Consider the following 20,489-nt stretch of genomic DNA (forward strand, 5'->3'; position numbering starts at 1 on the left):
TAAAACTTACGTAAAAATTTAAAATATATACTTATGTTAATGAAAAATTTCCAATATTGCTCTGAAATTTAGAAATACTTATCTTCTTATATTTATTATTGTATTTGGTGTAATTTTTTCACTTTTAGCTTGGATTGCCACAAGGGCATTGTACTATTAAAGGTAACATTACTTGGAAACATGTGATAATAAGATTTTATCAGTGGTTAGTCAATAGATGATTGATTTTTGCCAATATATGTTTTTAATATAATTCTTTTTATTTTGATTTATTAAACAGATCAAGGAAAAATGTTGCAGTAATTAATCATGAAAATGGTTATTTGTCTTTGGTAAAGAATACTATCATTAATACATTTATCTCACAGGAATTGAATGTGATAATAGGAATGGGAGTGGGCTATTAAAAAACTGGTTATTGAGCTGTTCAACATCACAACAAAAATATCAGTAAAATTAACAGAGCAGTAAGAGTAGCCAATACGTGTGTTTCTATTATAATGTTAAAGAAACATGATCAAGGTTGAGAGGTCAAAAACTTGTCTTGCATTCCAAATACTTCCATCTCCTAACCAATCACTATAACCATAGGACAATTATTATTAAAGATGAATACACTACAGTCAGAAAAGCAAAAGCAAGTGTACTATGGGAGACCCAGGATACATGCACTTTTCTGACTGTCTCCTCTTGCTACTGAGAATAAGAGCTTTATATTTTATCTGTTAACCTCATATTGTGGTTTGGAGAGTTTTGTAGATGTGGCTACAGAAAATGGTCATGATCTTGCACTCTTTATTCAGACAAAACTTCCATTCAGGTCAAATGAGAATTCTGTCTGAGTAAGGAATATAGGATTGAGAGCCAAGTGTATAAGACAATACAAAGCAATGCACTGCATACATTTCCAGTGGCCAGTTACAATTTAATAACAGGGATTCCTGAGCCACAGAACACAGTTATCCTTTTAAAAGTCTACACAGAGAAGACAAGAACTAGGGATTTAAAATTATATAAATTACAGTATCCTTTTCTCTTAATAGCTATATATTAAAGAAAACAGATGGGAAAGGATCATATAAGTCTGTTCTCAAAAGGTAAAGTGAGGTCATTGACTGAAAAGCAGCAGAAACAAAATTCATCATTGCAACAAGTGTCCTAATTAAATATATAACACATCCACATATAACACATCCACAGAGGATGATTTTGTTTTTAAAAGTACACAGTCTGAACATGACTGACTCATACAGTGAGTGACTGGGAACCTACAGAGAGGGTCCAAGCTCCAAATATTTTTCCTTGTCTAGACAGCTCACTCAAAGGCCTCCTGTTTTACAGCCGGAAAGGGCATTTGATGCTTTAATCACCCTGTAAAGCATCTGGCTTGTAATGGGCAAACATCTTAAACATGGAGACAAAAGTGGGGGAACATAAGTAACTAAGATACCATATGTCTATACAATTAAAATGTAGCTTTGTAATTATTACATATTTCAAAATCCAATGCCAGTTCCGCATTCCTTAATCAAAACTCCTACTGATCTGAAATCAGTAAGAGTTTTACCTGAGTAATAAGTGCAGGACTGAGTCCCTGAATAACTAAGATCTTTAAAAGGAATGCCTCAAATCAGCAAAACATTTAAGCATGTACTTAAGCCTATACCTATTCTGCAAAGCACTTGAGTCCAAATTAAGGGAAACATTGCTTTCAGGAAAGCACCTAAAGATGTGATTAAATTTAGGTATCTGCTTAAATCGCACTGAATTCTAATCAGATTGTAAGTTTTACAGGGCAGGGAGTGCTTCCTTCTTCATGTTTGTACAGTACAGTGCTTAGCACAAAAGAGCCCCAATATTGGCTGAGACCTCTAGGTACTTCCATAATACTCCTAATAAATAATAATAATAGTAATGATGAGGGGGCTGTTAGAATAACTAGGATTTTAAATATAGTGTTTAGATGGCCACACGAAGTATTGCTGGGTGGCTATTTCATGTGGTGATGGTGATGTGCATCTCTGGCTTAAGGAAGAGGTTTCTCTGTTTTCCATTTAAGGTCTGGGTCACTGCTTTAGCCTCAGGGTCAGGGTGGATACATTATGGGTATGACCCCAGTCTGTCTACTCCAGCACATGTGAGAGGGCAGTTGAAGCTTGCTAGAAAACTATTAAGTGTTCACCAAAAAGGTGGCCCGTTTTGGTAAGTGCCATGAATTTATTCTGGGTTTACTTTTGACAGGCCACGGATGGAGTTTCCGACTTCATGGTAGAATATTATTTAAGTTGAGGTCTAGTGTGTCTGTGATGATGGCCTTTGCATACTGCATTGGAGGAATTCACTTGCACATTTAGTGGACCATACCCAGGGCTCCAGAGGAATGCCAGAGTTCCTGCTCCTCCTTCTCAAAACTTCCTTCTCTTCCCAGCAAGGGCCCAGTTAAGGTTGTGATGTGTGGTCTGTGGTGAACAATGGCTATGCAAGTAGTAAAGTGTCTGGATGGAGGGGTAGAAATTAAGTATTTTTAATCATGTAACTTCTCATTTCCCCAATGTTGAGGTTTGTGGTAGGTATTTTGTGTGTACAATAGCCTTACCTGATACACAGTATAGTGGGTTTTGTGTATGAATTTCCATTTTTTTTTGTTTTAGAAAGATCTTCTCTTCACAGAAGTCCCCTGACAGCTCAGAGGGATGACAGTTACCAAGTGGAGTAGGGAAGGAGCAGAGAGGGTGAGGAGCTCTGGTGGGCTGAAAGATACAGATATGTTATGGTAGCACTTAGAGGTGTTGGGAGCTACTACGTGTGAGTTGGTTCTTGGCACAGAGAGGGGAGATGCGGGGGAGAGGGAAGGGGTTCCCAGAAGAGGCACTGGGGTGGCACTGGGTACAGAATTGAGAGTTGCTAGGACCAGAGGAGAGGCTTATGTATCAGGGAAGGGCTGCTGCTTAGCACCGAGGATGTTGCCACGACTTATTGCTGCCGAAGCTGGCTGACAGTCGGCTAGGGAAGAACCTTTACAAGAATCTCAACAAGCTGAGTGGAAAGCTAATGAGTCCCCCAATGTTACTTCCAAGAGTTTCCTTATTAGGTAACTCTGTCAAGCCTGATCACCAGATTCAGCTCCTGGGAAGGGGGCAGTGATGGAATACCACAGCTACTACAAAGGTTTGATTTACTCTTTGGAAGAGGGTAGAGTCTACACAGCTGTGCAGTTTACTTTGGCCAATAGCCATAAAGACTCAAGACCAGAATTAAACCACACAAGCTCCTTAATCATCTTATGTTGTTGTTTTTAACTTTCCAGAAAACATCTGAACTTGTAAGAAAACAACCCAGAGAGATGGAAAATCATCTTTCCACATTACTAAAGGCAGCGAAATCCAGCAAAATGTCCTTAGTACCTACTCTGATGATATAAACAGCTATTCTCATTCACTTATCTAGAAGTAAAGAATCCTGTGGCACCTTATAGACTAACAGACGTTTTGGAGCATGAGCTTTCGTGGGTGAATACCCACTTTTTCAGATGCATGGCATGACATGCATCTGAAGAAGTGGGTATTCACCCACGAAAGCTCATGCTCCAAAACGTCTGTTAGTCTATAAGGTGCCACAGGATTCTTTGCTGCTTTTACAGATCCAGACTAACACGGCTACCCCTCTGATACTTATCTAGAAGTAAAATTCACAAAGGCAACTAGTGTGAAGAACAGTAGCTTCCGCAGCTGAAAGCCACATCCTCTCACAGTACCTGGAATGTTATAGTTTTTTGTTTTTAATTTTATGTTAAATTGAATTCTGAAAATTATGGACATACAAAAACCAGAACTGAAGTGATTGGTGTCTGCTTGAAAGCTTTAGATCTTTACATTTGTTTTATTTTTTAAAATTAAAATGATTGCATACAGCAGCCAATTATAAATGAAAAAAATTATTACTGCTTCAGGAGCCTATAAGCAGCCTTGCTTAGTCAAGTTATTAAAGTACATTTCCCAGTGTCAAATCTACTGCCTGATCTGCATCCCATATATACCACCAGTTACCTGTGAAGCATGGTTAATGGGTTTTGCACTTTTTATTTTACTCGCCATTGTTTATAAATATATTTAGATGCCTGGATATAAATCATCTTCTGATTTCATCCCTATTTCGCTAAAAATCTGTCTCTCTTTTTGTTTGTAATTAAGATTAACTTTGTACACATAACCATCGTCATAAATGATGCCACCCCATCTCTGGAAATAGTGCTGGTTAACTAACTGGCACAGACCCAGCCAGACTGCCTCAATGTTTTTGTGGGACCCCTAAAACTAGTAGCTACTGCTTTTGTTTAGTTGAGGTTGTTTTTTAATTCGGGCATTTTCTAAGTTTTTGAGTGTTTGATTTTGCAACCTTGATAATGTTCCTTTAACATACAGTTTTGTTTTGTTCTTGTGGTATAGAGTGTTTAGTTTAAACATTTCTGACTTCTTCCTTATGCTCTACAGTGAGGAAGACACCTACTATAATGTTCTTGTTTAGAAACTGAAGACATTTAACCCTTTCCCTGCTAAACGCTGGATGGAGTCTATACATCCTGCACAATTTTACATGAATAATTTTAGCAGTCTGGATTCTGGGAGAACTTTGAAGTATTCTCATTGTTTGAGATCATAAAAATGCATCCCGCCCCCAGAACTCTTCAGATCCACTGTCTCTTCTATACTTGACAATGCTATTCTAATGGCAGGAAAAGCATGGCTCTTTCAGTTCATGCTACTATTAATTACTGAGCACTGACAAGATGATTGGTGCCATACCAGTTCTAAATATTTGACTCCCATCTCTTCATGGTCGTACAGCAATATCCCATTGCCAACAGCATATTTGGCTTTATTAGCTATTACTATATAGCAGGTATATTATATACTAGACAAAAATTACTTCAATTTCTCCCCAGTATATCTTTCACAAGGTGGGAGGAATGAATACAGTAACCAAGCAGGAGGTCTCCACATGCCCTGTCCACTGTAGAGAAGGTCTTTGTACCAGCACTGAGTAGACTGATGGGCTGAGGTTTATAGAAGTGGCACCACGTGTAAATAAGATTACACGGGTTAACTGGCCTCCAGCACTAACATTTGGAGTGGAGAAGCTGGTTGGGTGTCCGAAGTCCATCTCCCCTAGTTTCCAACACAAAGCTGCTTATAACTCTATCCAGTGTTTCTGCTATTCATGCATTCTCTAGAACTGCTTCTCAAGATGCCTGGTTTTTTGTGTTTGTTTGCATTGTTTAATTTTGGTTTTATTCCTCTTGAATTGTTGTTATATGTTTCACAGCATTTCTGGACTGAATAGTCCATGTATCTATATGAATGCCCATTCTTAATCTGGTTGGTGGAATTTCTACTTTTTGGTTTGTTGACGGCAAAAATTATGTTTTCTGTGTATTATGGATCATAAATCTCTTTTTTAAAATTCGCCCTAAGGACAGTAGAGCAGCACCACTGGCCAGCGTGTGCTTTCAATCAGCAACAGAACACTCTCTTATGTTGGAGCCAAACAAAAACCCCAAGTGCACCTCATCTGCAAACTTTCCATGCCTGTGGTTGAGGTTTCTCACCATTGTTATTACTGGAACTGTTTTTACTACCATTTATGAAAAGGATCTACATATGTGTGTGTATGTGCGTGCATGTCAGAAGGGGGAGGGAGAAAAAGAGGGGGATGTATGAATTTGGTTTAAAATTTAAAATTCTAATTTGAAGAACTATTTATTTGTAGCTCTGAAAATAAATGTAGAAATGTCTAAAACACTAAGACAGGATTTTAAAATAGCCTCATGCAAACAGAAATTAACCATGATTTCCAATTTGATTTATTTCTACTGCAGAAATATTTTTTCCATGTCTGTATTTTTAAACATATTACAAACAGGGTTTTATTGTTTCAAATAGAGCAATCGGAACATTAAAAAATTAAGTTAAGGTTTTACTGCTAAAAGATTGGAGAAGCCCTAAATTAAAGGTGCCTAAACTTTGTAGCAATAATGGTCACACTTAAAACTTGCCAGGAGTCTGAATACCACCTCTAATTTATGTGCATTTTGTGACCAATTTTCTCCTTCCACTCCCACCATGGGATTTTAAAATAAAGGAAACATTTTCCAGCTATGAATACTTTTCCCAGTTTACAGCTGTGTGTCTTCTTGCTTCTCCTTCACCTTTTTCCATTTCTTTACTCTATTCCAGGGGTCAGCAACCTTCGGCATGCGTGCCAAAGGTGGCATGAGAGCTGATTTTTGATGGCACACAGAGCAGGCTGAGCTGCTCAGCCCACCACCACTCTGGGGCTTTCCACCGCCAGCTCCTGCCAGCTGGGGTCCCAACGCTGGTCCCACTCAGCGCCCGCTGCTGGCCTGGGTGAAGGAACCCCAGGCTGGCAGCAGGCTGAGACCCTGGCTGGCAGGGGCCGGTGGTGGAAACCCCAGAGCCGGGGCAGGCTGAGCTGCTCAGCCCGCTGCCACTCCTGGGTTCCCGCTGCTGGGCCCTTGCCAGCCAGGGTCCCACTGCCGGTCCCACTCAGCACTCGCTGCTGGCCTGGGTGAAGCAGCCCCAGGCTGGCAGCGGGCTAAGACCCCAGCTGGCAGGAGCTGGCAGCGGAAATTCCAGAGCGGTGGCTGGCTGAGCTGCTCAGTTGCTGCTCTGGGGTTCTGGCTGCCAGCACCTTGCCAGCCAGGGTCCCCCCCTGCTGCAGCTCCACTCACCTTGCGCAGGCTCCCTGCCAGACATGGTCCAGGCCTCCGGCAGCTGAGGTGAGTGGAGCTGCCAGCTGGTAGGGCTGAGCAGGGCCGATCTGGGGTTCAAGCCACTGACCTCCTGCCAGCCAGGGTCTCGATCTCCAGCCTTGTTCAGCCTGGTTTCTGGCCTGGAGTCCCTGCAGGCCACCCTGGGCTCTGCTTCTGGCCTTGGATCAGTGCTCTGCAGCCTCCCCGCTGTGGCCCACTATCCCCAGCCTGGGACAGTGAGAGTTGCACACATGGCAAGAGGGGGTGCAGCTCAGCAGCCCCATCTTAAAATTGCTTCTATCAGACCACACTGCGTTTGACCTTGTGCCTGCCGTCTATCGCCATTTTTTCCCCCACTGAGAGCTGAAGGGAACATTTGACAAAATGGCAGCTCCTAAGAAAACGAAGCTAGGTGTCCAATCATTTCAGCCTGCTTGGACAGACGCACTTGGATTTATTGAAAAGAAGGAGCATGCTATTTGTGCTTTCTGTTATGAAAGTGTTGTTTGTTGCACATCAAGTGTTTGACAACATTTTGAAGCGAAGCATGAGACAACCTTTCTTGACGAAGTAGACAAGCCTGAGCCATTCAAAAAGGCAGTAGCAGCCTTTGAGAGGCAAAGCAGTGTTTTTAAAAGCTTAAGCATAAGTAAAAATCAAGCTACAGAAGGAAGTTACAAGACTGCACAGTGCATTGCAAAAAACGGAAAGCCGTTTACAGATGGGGAATATATAAAAAGTTTTTCTCAGCAGTTCAGAGATTTTGTTCAATGATTTGCCAAATAAAGATACAATCATAACTAGAATAAAAGAACTGCCCATCTCTGCCAGAACAGTTGAGAGACACATAAGTGAAATGGCAGAAAACATTAAGGAAAAGCAGATGACTGCATTGAAAGACACAGCAGTGTTTAGTGTTGCAGATGATGAGAGCGTGGATACAAATGACATTCCACGTTTGGCAGTTGTTGCAAGATATTTTGCTTCCGATGAAATCCAAGAGGAACTTTGTTGCCTAAAAGCCCTGCATGGCACAACAAAGGGGGAAGATACACTGGAAAGTTTTGTAAACCATTTTGAAGAATGAGGTGTTGACATCAGAAAAATATTTTGTGAGACAACAGATGGTTGTCTGCCATCGTCGGAAAACAGAAGAGATTTGTAAAGTTACCTGAAGATCGAATTGGCCATCTGACAGTCAAATTTCACTGTATCATCCATCAAGAAAACCTGTGTGCTAAAATTTTTAATTCAGAGCTTAATAATGTGATGAATACAGTGGTGCGACTGTGAATTTCCTTGTTGCTCGATCTGCTTTGACTCTCAGATAATTTCAAGCATTGCTAGAAGAGATGGACAGTGCTTATAACGACATCCCACTTCACAGCAACATTCAGTGGCTAAGTTGTGAAGAGGTTTTGGTGCGCTTTGTAAACTGTTTTGATGCAATCAAGGCCTTTTTGTTAGAAAAAGAACAAAACTACCCTGAACTGGATAATGACAAATGGCTGTGTAAGCTCATGTTTCTAACTGATATCACTGCTCACCTAAACGAACTCAACCTCTGTCTCCAGGGTGCAGGGCAAACAGTTCTGGATCTTTATGAAGACTGGAATGCATTTATTGTGAAACTAGCAGTTTTTTCCAGGGATATTCAAACTTCTACTTTCCGCTACTGCCAACTCATAAAAGAGCTATCGACACGTTGCACTGTCAATGTCAATGAGATTGGAAAGTACATGCAAGAACTGGAATCAGAATTTTCTGACAGATTTCAAGATTTCCAGTGATTTGGCCCAATGCTTTCTTTGCTAATTAAACCTGAAAAGTTCAACAAAAGAGCCTTGGATTTGTCTGTATTTTAGTGGATGAGTGTTGAAGATTTCGAAATGCAACTCATTCAGTTAAAAAGCTCAGAATTGTGGACATCAAAGTTTGTGGATCTGCAGAGTGCACTTGAAGCTACCAGAGAGATCGTGGGGCCTCTATTTTGACGTGCTGGACATTCCTGCCAGTGAAATGTAACTGTTTGAAGAAAATTGTATTTGCAATGCTTTCAGCATTTGGATCCACATACCTGTGTGAACAGGTATTTTCACACGTGAAATCTGTCCTCTGTCCCTCGCGGAGCTGGTTAACAAGTGACCACTCAGAAGCCAGTGTGCAGCTTAAAGTATCCAAATACATGCCAGACATTGGAAAACTCAGCAAGGAAAAGCAAGGGCAAGGATCACACTAAACTGATAAGATCTGCATTTTAACTGAATTTTAAATAAAGCTTCTGAAACATTTTGAAAATCTTGTTTACTTTACATATAACAGCAGTTTGGTTATATATTATAGACTTATAGAGAGACCTTCTAAAAAACGTTAAAATGTATTACCAGCACGCAAAGCCTTAAATTAGTGTTTAAATGAAGACTCAGCACACCACTGCTGAAAGGCTGCCGACCCCTGTTCTATTCTCTCTCTCTCTTTCCATCTCTCTCTTTCCTTTTTCAATTAAATCTCCCACACACTGCAGTTTAATTTATTAAATATTATAAAGCCTTAAGGTTGCACAGTTAGTCACCAAAAGACAAGAAAAGCAGAAGTTAAGTTTCTAACATTCATTCAGTCTTGCTGCTTGTTCTGTACATGTCATACTACACATTTTAAGACATGAACAGTAATATTAAACTACATGTTTACCAGAAAAAAAAGAATATAAAACACCATATACTTTATATGCAAGGTTGCAATATTAATGTTGGTTTTGGAATCTTAGAGCCAAATTGTGACCATCTTATTTACCCAACTAGTTTTATACAATCAATGGGATCACTTACATGAGTAGGAATCTGGCCTTTAATTTTTGCATTTCTTAACTCCTTGTGACTAACAATGCACATTCAATATTGTATTAGCATAGCATTTAATATTTAGTTCTCTAGCTTCTCTTTAAAAAATTTAATGCAGCTTTAGGTGCTTCAAATGAGGAAGAAGACAACTTTTATGTTGTTTGAAATGTTTTTAGCAACATAAGCACTTAAACTATATGAAATCCTTACTGTGGCATATGGCTACAGGGTGAAATTCACTTTGGTATCACTACTCATCTCACCTTCACATGTCTGGCCATCTGTAGAAACTGAAAAGCCTTGCTCACAAATGCAATGGAAAGAACCATCTGTATTTAGGCATTCCCCGTGTGGCAAACAAAGTTCAGATCCTTCACATTCATTGATATCTGGAAAACACAGAGCAGAGTGTAAAATGTTTTAAACTCCTCTCTCTAATATTACTTTTGCAGTTGATTCCAATGTGCATTAGTGTTTGGCATATTGCCACAACTTATTTACATTGGTTAACGACGGTCAGTAAAACTGTCAAAATTTATGTGAGGAATGCTCATACCTGTTAGCAGAAACGTGCTTCAGTTGCCATACATGATATGTTTTCAGCCATGGGTGAAAGTGCTAAATCAGTAAGAGTATGTTTACTAGAATAAAGGGTCAGATTTTCTGTGGTGCTCAACAGAAGTTTGGCAGAGAGGGAGGGGCTGCCAGGAAGTCAGTAATTACACCACTCTGACCCCAAGCACAGGTTAGAGCAGCATTTGAAACTAACTTCCACCAGTTAAACAGATTCTAAGGGCCAATATGTCAGCTAAGCACAACCAGAGAGTAAGTACATTCTGGTCTAGCCATGCTCCCTTCACTTGACTCCCAGTGTGGCTAAGTGGAGGATAGGGAGTGGTGCAGGGGCTAGCTACATCAGCTCTGCACTAGCTGATGACTCCCTTGTGTCAGGAGGAGAATTCTCAGATGGCCTAATCTGACTGCTTCCTGGCCCCTCCGTACTGCTAAAGTGGCCAAGAACGCAGCCGAGCTTTTGGTACAAGGTCTTGACAGCAAAGTTTGGAAGATTATATTGTTTCCAATAAGTTGATTTTCTACACACTACAGCCAAAAAGCATCTTTAGAATTTGGGCATGTTCTCAAGATGTCGGTGCATACAGAGCAGTCAAGCAGTACTCAGTTTTCACAAGTAAAGATATTTTTTCTCCCTGCCTGCCCTGCAAACTCAACCTGGAATTAGAAAAATCAACTCTTTATTCTTTCTGGATCAAGCATCATCAACGATAAAAATTTCTGCAGCCAGAACTTAGACAATAATTCTGTTGATGATGTGTGAGCCAGAATAGAAATCAGCTCAACGTTCTGGAGCAGTGTTTCTCAACCCATAGCCCACGGGCTGCTTGTGACCCAATCAGCATGCATCTGCGACCCATGTGACATCCTCAGGGCCAGACAGGTAGTATAAATACTCTTGTGTGGGTGCAGGACACACAACATACAGAAAGCTGTACATGCGGCCCACAATGTAAATAGGTTGAGAACTCCTGTTCTGGAGTCTCATTGGTTGTGGAGCGTAACTAGAGGTAAAAAGTAGTAATACATATCTTAGTCAGCAAAGTAAGAAGATGGCTAAATACATACAAGGATCGAGTCTGTTGATCAAGAAGTTGCCATTTTTACATAGTCACTTTTCAGACTATAAATATACTTTTAGATTTTGCTCTACAAAACACTCAAATAAGCTTTTTCATTGCCCTCCACTGGACTCGCTCCAATTTGTCCACATCCCTTCTGTAGCGGGGGAACCAAAACTGGACGCAATGCTCTAGGTGGGGCCTCACCCGTGCTGAATAGAGGGGAATAATCATTTCCCTTGATCCGCTGGCAGTGCTCTTACTAATACAGCCCAATATGCCATTGGCCTTCTTGGCAACAAGGGCACACTACTAACTCATACAGCTTCTCGTTCACTGTAATCCGCAGGCCATTTTCTGCAGAACTGCTGCTTAGCCAGTCGGTCCCCAGCCTGTAGCAGTGCATGGGATTCTTCCTTCCTAGGTACAGGACATTGTACTTGTCCTTGTTGAATTTCATCAGATTTCTTTTGGCCCAATCCTCCAATTTGTCTAGGTCACTCTCTGGATCCTATCCCTACCCTCCAGCGTATCTACCTCTCCCCACATCTTAGTGTCATCTGCAAACTTGTTGAAGGTGCAATTAATCCCATCATCCAGATCATTAATAAAGACCTAGTCTCTCGACTATCCTAAGACCAACATGGCTATAGCTGTTCGTAACTATACAGTTTTGCTTCGATTCTGGCCACCTTTACAGCCAAATGTAGTCCATGGACACCAGCAATACCTATGCTTAATTATATATACATATAGCACAAACAAGGAGGAGTCCTTGTGGCACCTCAGAGACTAACAAGTTTATTTGGGCATAAGCTTTCATGGGCTATAACCCACTTAATCAGATGCATGGAGTGAAAGAAAGCAGGCATCTGATAAAGTGGGTTATAGCCCAAGAAAGCTTATGCCCAAATAAATTTGTTAGTCGCTAAGGTGCCAAAAGGACTCGTCCTTGTTTTTGCTGATACAGATTAACATGGCTACCCCTCTGAAATAAATAGCACAGTCGTTTCACTACAATTACATATTGCACAAATTATAGAAGTGTCTTTAGACACAGAGTTAGCTTATCTCCTAATCCATGGGCATAACACTCTAAAACCAATGTTCAATATACCACTCAAAATCAAAAGTACATTGGTGTCTCCAAATGTGAGATATTCACAACCCAAACCTAAAGCTCTTATGAAAAACTATTCATAACCCAAACCTAAAGCTCTTATGAAAAAAAAATGAGTAAGGAAAATGAACTATTACTAGTGGTAAGGTCCAGTATCTTTGGAAAGTAAGTTGTCCCTAGTTATAGGCTGGAGATGTCTTAAAGCTGTTAGAAAAAATCTTGGAAACCAAAATAAATATTTCCAAAGATAGTGTACAAAGGGCACAAAGTGAAAACGGAAGGTTAATAGTGTTATAGTGGTAGAATTAAGGTTTTTTGAGTGATCTTCAATGTGTATTTGCATACTTTCAAATGTTTTGGACTGTTTTCACTAAGTGGCACTTAATCTTTGACTATCAAGACTTTCAAACATTTATGTTCTTTGAGGAAAAAATTTAAATAGTATTCTATCTGAAGGGATAAATCCTTTCAGCCTCAATTGCTGGCTAATAATTGTTTTGCCTGTGAATATTTATCGTCTCTGTCAAGTGGAAAACACGGTTACTCACCTTTGTAACTGTTGTTCTTCAACATGTGTTGCTCATATCCATTCCAGTTAGGTGTGCGCGCACCGCGTGCATGTTCGTCGGAAGATTTTTACCCTAGCAACACTCGGTGGGCCGGCATGGCGCTTCCTGGAGTGGCGCCGCCATTGTGCCTGATATATACACCTGCCAGCCCATCCGCCCCTCAGTTCCTTCTTGCCGGCTACTCTGACAGTGGGGAAGGGGGGCGAGTTTGGAATGGATATGAGCAACATATCTCGAAGACCAACAGTTACAAAGGTGAGTAACAGTGTTTTCTTCTTCGAGTGCTTGCTCATATCCATTCCAGTTAGGTGATTCCCAAGCCTTACCTAGGGGTCAGAGCGAGACGTTGCGGAATGTAAGACCGCTGAGCCAAAGGCGGCATCGTCTCTGGACTGCTGGAGCAATGCGTAGTATGATGCAAAAGTGTGGATGGAAAGACCAGGTAGCCATGCAACATATTTCCTGGATGGGAACATGGGCCAGGAAAGCGGCAGATGAGGCTTTAGCCCGAGTACAATGGGCGGTGAGATGGCCAGTCGGAATGTGAGCCAAGTCATAGCATGTCCGGATACAGGATGTCACCCAAGATGAAATTCGTTGGGAAGAGACTGGCATGCCCTTCATGCGCTCTGCGATAGCTACAAAGAGCTGAGGCGAACGTCGGAAGGGTTTGATCATCTCGATATAAAAGGCAAGAGCCCTATGGACATCCAGAGTATGCAGCTGTTGTTCCCGACGCAATGAGTGCGACTTCGGGAAAAAGACTGGTAGAAAGATGTCTTGATAAACGTGGAAGGCAGAGGCCACCGTAGGAAGGAATGCCGGGTGCGGTCGCAGCTGTACCTTGTCCTTGTGGAATACCGTATATGGGGGATCCACAATCAAAGCTCGAAGTTCCGAGACTTGCCTAGCGGAGGTGATAGCGATGAGGATGGCTGTCTTTCAGGACAGAGACAGCAGTGAGCATGTGGCTAAAGCCTCAAAGGGGGGACCCATAAGCCTAGCTAATACGAGGTTTAGATCCCAGGTAGGGGTTGGGCGCTTGACCTGAGGGTAGAGCCGCCCCAAGCCTTTGAGGATCCTGGAAACTATGGGGTGAGAAAAGATTGAACTGCCAGTTTCCCCAGGATGGAAGGTGGAAATAGCTGCAAGATGCACCCTTACAGAAGAAATTGCCAGGCCCTGCTCCTTGAGGGAACATAAATAGTCCAAGACAATGGGGACTGATACACCTTCGGGGATAAAGTCACGCTGGGTGCACCAGTGGGAGAAGCGCTTCCACTTGGTGAGATATGTCGTCCGCATGGAAGGCTTCCTGCTTCCCAGCAGCACCTGTTGCACTGAGGTGGAACAACGCAACTCAGATTGGCTCAACCAGACAGCAGCCATGCTGTCAGATGAAGGGACTGCAGGTCTGGGTGGTGAAGCCTGCCGAAGTCCTGCGTTATGAGGTCCGGGCAGAGTGGCAGGGGGATCGGGTCTGCCAGAGAGAGGCCGAGCAGCCGGGTGTACCAGTGCTGTCTCGGCCATGCCGGAGCGATCAGTATTAGTTGGGCTCTGTCCCTGCGGAGCTTAAATATAACTCTGTGGACAAGAGGAAATGGTGGGAAGGCATAAAATAGGTGACCTTTCCATGGAATTAGGAACACGTCCGAGAGGGAGCCAGGGAGCAACCTTGTAGGGTGCAGAACACCTGGCATTTCCTGTTCTCTCGGGAGGCAAAGAGGTCTATGTGGGGAAAGCCCCACTTCCGGAATACAGAATGGAGAATGTCCAGACGGATGGACCACTCGTGAGACAGGAAAGATCTGCTCAGTTGATCTGTGAGCGTGTTCCGGACTCCTGGGAGAAAGGAGGCTACGAGGTCTATTGAGTGGGCTATGCAGAAGTCCCATAGTTGAATCACCTCCAGACAAAGGGGGGAGGATTGTGTCCCTCCCTGTTTGTTTATGGAATTGTGAGTATAATGTCTATGGCGTCTCTGCCCGGACGATAGGCTGAGGCAAGCCAAGTTTGAAGAGGACGCATGCGCAATCTGGCGTGCTTTGTGACAAATGTGCATGCAGCCATGTGACCGAGGAGGCCAAGGCAAGTGCGGGCAGAGGTTGTCGGGAAGCTTTGAAGTCTTTGTACAAGGGAGACTATAGCCTGAAAACGAGGTAGAGGCAAACTGGCCGTTGCAAGATTGGAGTCCAGCGTGGCCCCGATGAACTCTATCCTCTGCGTAGGCACCAGAGTGGATTTTTCCAAATTGATTATCAGGCCTACACGCGTGAAGAGGTCCTTGATGATGCTCACATGACTGGTGACTTGTGCCTCGGAGATCCCTCAAATAAGCCAGTCGTCAAGGTATGGGAAGACATGTATTCGACGACAATGGAGGGAAGCGGCGACTACCGCCATACACTTCGTGAATACCCAAGGGGCCCAGGAGAGGCCAAAGGGAAGGACCGTAAACTGATAATGTTGATAGTACCTACGCTTTGTGGTGAATCGTCTGTGCGGGGGGTAAATTGCAATGTGGAAATATTCGTCCTTCATGTCGAGAGCGGCGTAACAATCTCCGGGATCCAGGGAAAATGATAATTCCCAGGGATACCATGCGGAACTTGAGCTTTTTCATGAATTTGTTCAGTCCTCGCAGGTCTAGGATAGGCCAGAGGCCCCCTTTCGCCTTGGGGATTAGGAAATATCGAGAATAGAAACCCTTGCCCCTTAATTCCTCCGGTACCTCCTCTATAGCTCCGATTGTAAGGAGCCTCCGAACCTCCTGCAGGAGGAGTTGCTCGTGAGAGGGGTCCCTGAAGAGGGACAAGGAGAGGGGTTGGGAGGGAGGGGGTGAAACAAACTGAAGATGGTATCCAAGCTCCACCATGCGTAGGACCCAAAGATCCGAGGTTAATTGGGACCACGCAGGGAGGAACAGGGAAAGGTGGTTGTAGAACTGAAAAGGATCCTGGGAGACAATTGGTACACTGCTCTTGGGCGCACCCACAAAAGTTTGATTTGGGTCCCGCTGTTGGCTTGGTGGGACCGGAATTGTTACCCCCTTGAGGTCCAGACTGACGTCTGCGGTTGGTACGACCTCGCCTTCTGGTAAAGTCTTGCCTTGGCCTAGGCAGGGGGTAAGGGCACTGAGGTTGGCAGCGGAAGGATAGCCTTTGAGTCTGTGGCATATGCATTCTGAGCGAACGCATAATTACGCGATTGTCTTTTAGACTCTGTAGCCCAGGGTCCGTCTTCTGTGACAATAGGCCCTGGCCATCAAATGGTAAGAATAGTGTGCTGAAGTTCAGGTAGCAGGCCTGACACTTGCAGCCATGATATACGTCGCACAGCGATTCCAGAGGTGACCGTTCTAGCTGCTGAATCGATGGCATCCAGTGAGGCCTGTATGGAGGTCCTTCCTCCAAGAGTGCTGTAAATTCCTGGCAGGAGTCCTGCGGGACCAGCTCTGTAAACTTCCCTACCGCCTCCCAGGTGTTGTAGTTGTACCTACTCAGGAGGGCTTGTTGGTTCGCTACCCTGAGTTGGAGGCTTCCGGCGGAATAGATTTTTCGTCCCAACAAATCCATTCGCCTAGCCTCCCTTGATTTAGGTGCAGGGGCTTGTTGGTCATGGTGCTCCCGTTCATTGACGGACTGTACAACCAAGGAACAGGGAGGGGGGTGCACATATAGGTACTCATACCCTTTGGAGAGCACTATGTATTTCCGTTCGACCCCTCTGGCTGTGGGCGGGATGGATGCTGGGGATTGCCAGATGGTGTCTGCCCTAGCCTGGATCGAACGAATGAAGGGGAGGGCCACCCTAGTTGCTGCCTCTGCCAACAATATACTTATCACTGGGTCTTCCACCTCTGGAACTTCCTCGACTGGCAAGCTGATATTCTGGGTGACATGCCGCAGAAGGTCCTGGTGTGACCTGAGGTCGATGATGACGTCCCCGCTACTGCTTCATCCGGAGAAGAGGACGATGAAAGCCCCAGGATGAGTGGGTCCTGTACTGACTCCTGATCCTGGGGCACCTCCGGAGCCAGAAGATCGTGTGGGTCCGGTGCACGGGCAGGAGCTTCCTCCATACCAGCCAGGGGAGGTCTGCTAACAGTGGCCTCTGGCACGCAGTGTTCTGAGGGACCGGAGGGTGATGGTACAGCAGGTTTACCTTGGGCTTGGTGATAAGCCCAAGGTGTCCAAAAGGACCACTGATGAGGTCCCTGGTCCGGCCCATGGGTTCCTTGGGCGAACCTGCTGTGAGTATTCGAATCCCCATAGGAAGCACTGTCTGCATGGGATGAGACGGATGGATGACAAGAAGGCCACGGAGGAGCTGAGACCATTTGGGAAGGGTCTCTGCGTCCATTTGATCTGTCTCCACGCGGCAGCGGAGAACGGTACCGGGAGTCATACCGGTGCCAGGAGTGAGACCGGGACCTGCGACCGGTGCGGTGCCGGGAGGTCGACTGGTGCCTTGAATCCCCGCGACGAGATCGGCTGCGAGAGGTAGGATGCCGCGAGCGGTGCCGGGACCTGGATTTGTGCCGAGAGTATCGGGTCGGTGACTGGGATCTCGAACGGTGCCGCGAGTACGACCAGTACCTAGATGGAGAATGGTACCGGGATCGATGACGGGACCGAGAGTGCCTGCAGGACCTGGACCGTGATCGGCGACGTTCAGTGGCACCGGGCGAGGATGGTCTCATCAGGGTGGGCTTGCCTAATGATTGAACAAGCCGCACCGGCAGTGCTGGGGGTTGAGGCAGTTCGGGCTCCATAAAGGCAATCAACTCCCATGCCGTGGAGAACGTCTCTGGCGTGGAGGGCACGGTAAGCTCAACCACGGCGTGTGCCAGGGAGCTGGTAGGCACCGGACTCGACAGCTCTTGCGAGACCATCTTCTGCACCGTTGATTCCATCGGTGCCACGGCAGTTGACGGTGCTGGGCGGTCCGACTTAGTTATGCGCTCTGACTGTGGCGTAGATATGGGAGCCGTAGGAGTCTTATGCTTCTTGCTCCTTGGGGAGAGAGAGAGCGGTGCTGGGCAGGGGCTTGGGCCGGTGACGGCTGGTGTCAAGGAGCCTTCACTGTACCCGTGCGCTCCGGTGCGGAGGAGGCACTTGTCCCCGGTGCCACAGTTGGTGCCGAAGATGGAGGAGTTAGAGCTGCCTCCATCAAGAGTTGCTTTAGACGAATGTCCCGCTCCTTTTTCGTCTGGGACTTGAAAGCCTTGCAGATGCGGCACTTGTCTGCGAGGTGGGACTTGTCCAAGCACTTGAGACAGGAGTCATGAGGGTCTCCTGTAGGCATCGGCCTATGACAGGCCGAGCACGGTTTGAATCCCGGTGAACCAGGCATGGGCCCCGGTACCGGGTGAGGGGAAGGGGCTAATCCCTGATCCCCTTCAACTATACATAATAACTACTACCAAGAACTAATAAAACTAGAAAACTAACTAGAAATATAGAATATCGAACTATATACACAATAACGATTAGAAATGAGCGAATAGCTAGGGAAGTGGAGATCAGCTAAGCCGCGCTCCACTGTTCCAACGACCGACGGGCGATAAGAAGGAACTGAGGGGCGGATGGGCCAGCAGGGGTATATATCCGGCACCATAGCGGCGCCACTCCAGGGGGCGCCCTGCCAGCCCACCGAGTGTTGCTAGGGTAAAAATCTTCCGACGAATGTGCACGCAGCGCGCGCACCTAACTGGAATGGATATGAGCAAGCACTCTAAGAAGAACTATTAATTATAACAAGATACAGAATAAATATACCTAATTGTGTAGTCTTATTTTTCATTTATTTTCCTGTTGTATTTTTTAAATCTTGTACTTAACAGATCTACAACATTGATAAAAATGGTATAAAATGGTTTGTTGTAATTTTCAGCACAACCTGTGTTATCAAAATGAATCTCTCTCAGGACTTGGGAAGACACAACTCTAACCCCATGTTAGTTTATAAAGAATTCCTACCTCATGATATGAAGGCTGAGACTATGCCTGTTGGAACAGTTTTTCAATGTATAGGGAAGTCTGCCTGTGGCACAGCAGATGATTGTTTATAGCAAGAAGAGAAGGATAAGAAGGTGCCTGTAATCCTGTTGATTTGGGATTCTCTTTTATACTATAATTTATAACATTCATCAGATATTTTAACCGAATCAGACTGTACCTTGACATCCCCTGTTGGCCATTTGCTGGAAGCCATCTGGACAAGTGCATTCGTAAGAACCTTCAGTATTAATGCAGTTTCCTCTAAGGCAAATATCACTGTCTTGAAGGCATTCGTTAATGTCTGAAATCAAACCATTGCCAAAAAATTAGATAATTTCAAAACTAAATAAACTCTTGAAAGTGACATATTTAATACTGGTATATTAACTTGAGGTAACAGCTTATATTTACTATATTTAAATAAAAATAACAAATTTTTAAATATAGCAAGAGTGCCCACACAATGTTGATCGTAATGCTGACTGAGACAACTCCCTCCTTCTAGATGCATGAGACAATTATACAAAATTCTCCTCCATTTCCATGTGAACTGTGGGGCTATTGCACTACAAGCAACTTCAATGGCTTAGAAACCTAAAGCATGTACACATTTAGAAAACACGAACTCCACAGTGATGCAAATACAGAGTCTGATGTACATGCAACACAAACACTATGATGCTTCTGCAACATTAGTTCCATTACATGCAAACAATACAAACTAATCTACTGTCATTCAATAAGATGCTGTAATCTCACTCAAAGCAGTTTTTATAAATGAACGCTGCCCAGGTTATGTAATCCGTTCCACATAGATATGTAGGATTTTTATGCTTTCTCCATAAATTGTACAAACTATGTTGCCTGATTACCTTTTGTAAATTGAGTTGAATTCACGCTTCGGTACTTTCTGAACTTGTTTGTTTTGGACACTACTGGGCCACCATGCAAATTTTTATAAACTGGTAATGATATTAAGAATTCACACTCAGGTCCACATTGTCTGCAAGTATAATTCAACATAGCTCCACTGAAGTCAATACAGCTATATCGATTTACACTAATGGACTGATCCAAAGCCCTTGAAGTCATTGGAAAGACTTCCATTGACGTAACTAGGCTTTGGCATAAGGTCTCAGCTGAGAATCAGGGCCTCAACCACTGTGAAATTAATATGATGGTAGCAGCTGAAATGATACACTGATAAATGCAAGTGTCAGAGGGATAGCCGACGAAGTGGGTATTCACCCACGAAAGCTCATGCTCTAATACGTTTGTTAGTCTATAAGGTGCCACAGGACTCTTTGCTGCTTTTGATAAATGCAAGGAAGCAATAAATCAGCTATTTTGTTATAGGACAATATGAAGAAGTGATTATAGCCAAAATGCTTACATTACATGGATACTATATTTCACTACTGCAAAGGAAGCTATTTAACGTTTTATGATTGTGTCTCACTAGTTTTAGAGGAAAACGGAAAGTAAAAGAAGATAAAGTAGAAAAAAGAGTATGTAGGCTACAGGAAGATAGGATTTTCTTTGATACACAAAACAA

The 20,489-nt window shown here is 43.9% G+C and overlaps 1 protein-coding gene and 1 long non-coding RNA gene across 11 annotated transcripts in view; one reads left to right on the forward strand and one right to left on the reverse strand.

The window, feature by feature from the left end:
- LOC127049943 (uncharacterized) overlaps positions 1 to 3,415 on the forward strand; it is a 77,106-nt gene extending 73,691 nt beyond the window's left edge. Inside the window, exon 3 of the long non-coding RNA XR_007774113.1 lies at positions 3,308 to 3,415. This is a non-coding gene — a long non-coding RNA (uncharacterized LOC127049943). The remainder of the gene's footprint in view (positions 1 to 3,307) is intronic.
- The window catches only part of LTBP1 (latent transforming growth factor beta binding protein 1), a 358,939-nt gene that overhangs the window by 76,229 nt on the left and 262,221 nt on the right, over positions 1 to 20,489 (reverse strand). For all 10 annotated transcript variants that reach the window (XM_050951316.1, XM_050951315.1, XM_050951321.1 and 7 more), the window contains 2 exons: positions 19,113 to 19,235; positions 9,873 to 9,998 (listed from right to left, as the gene is read on the reverse strand). In XM_050951316.1, the coding sequence (XP_050807273.1) occupies positions 9,873 to 9,998; positions 19,113 to 19,235 (249 nt within the window). The remainder of the gene's footprint in view (positions 1 to 9,872; positions 9,999 to 19,112; positions 19,236 to 20,489) is intronic.

The sequence above is a fragment of the Gopherus flavomarginatus genome, chromosome 4 (genome assembly GCF_025201925.1).
Source record: "Gopherus flavomarginatus isolate rGopFla2 chromosome 4, rGopFla2.mat.asm, whole genome shotgun sequence".
Lineage (NCBI taxonomy): Eukaryota > Metazoa > Chordata > Testudines > Testudinidae > Gopherus > Gopherus flavomarginatus.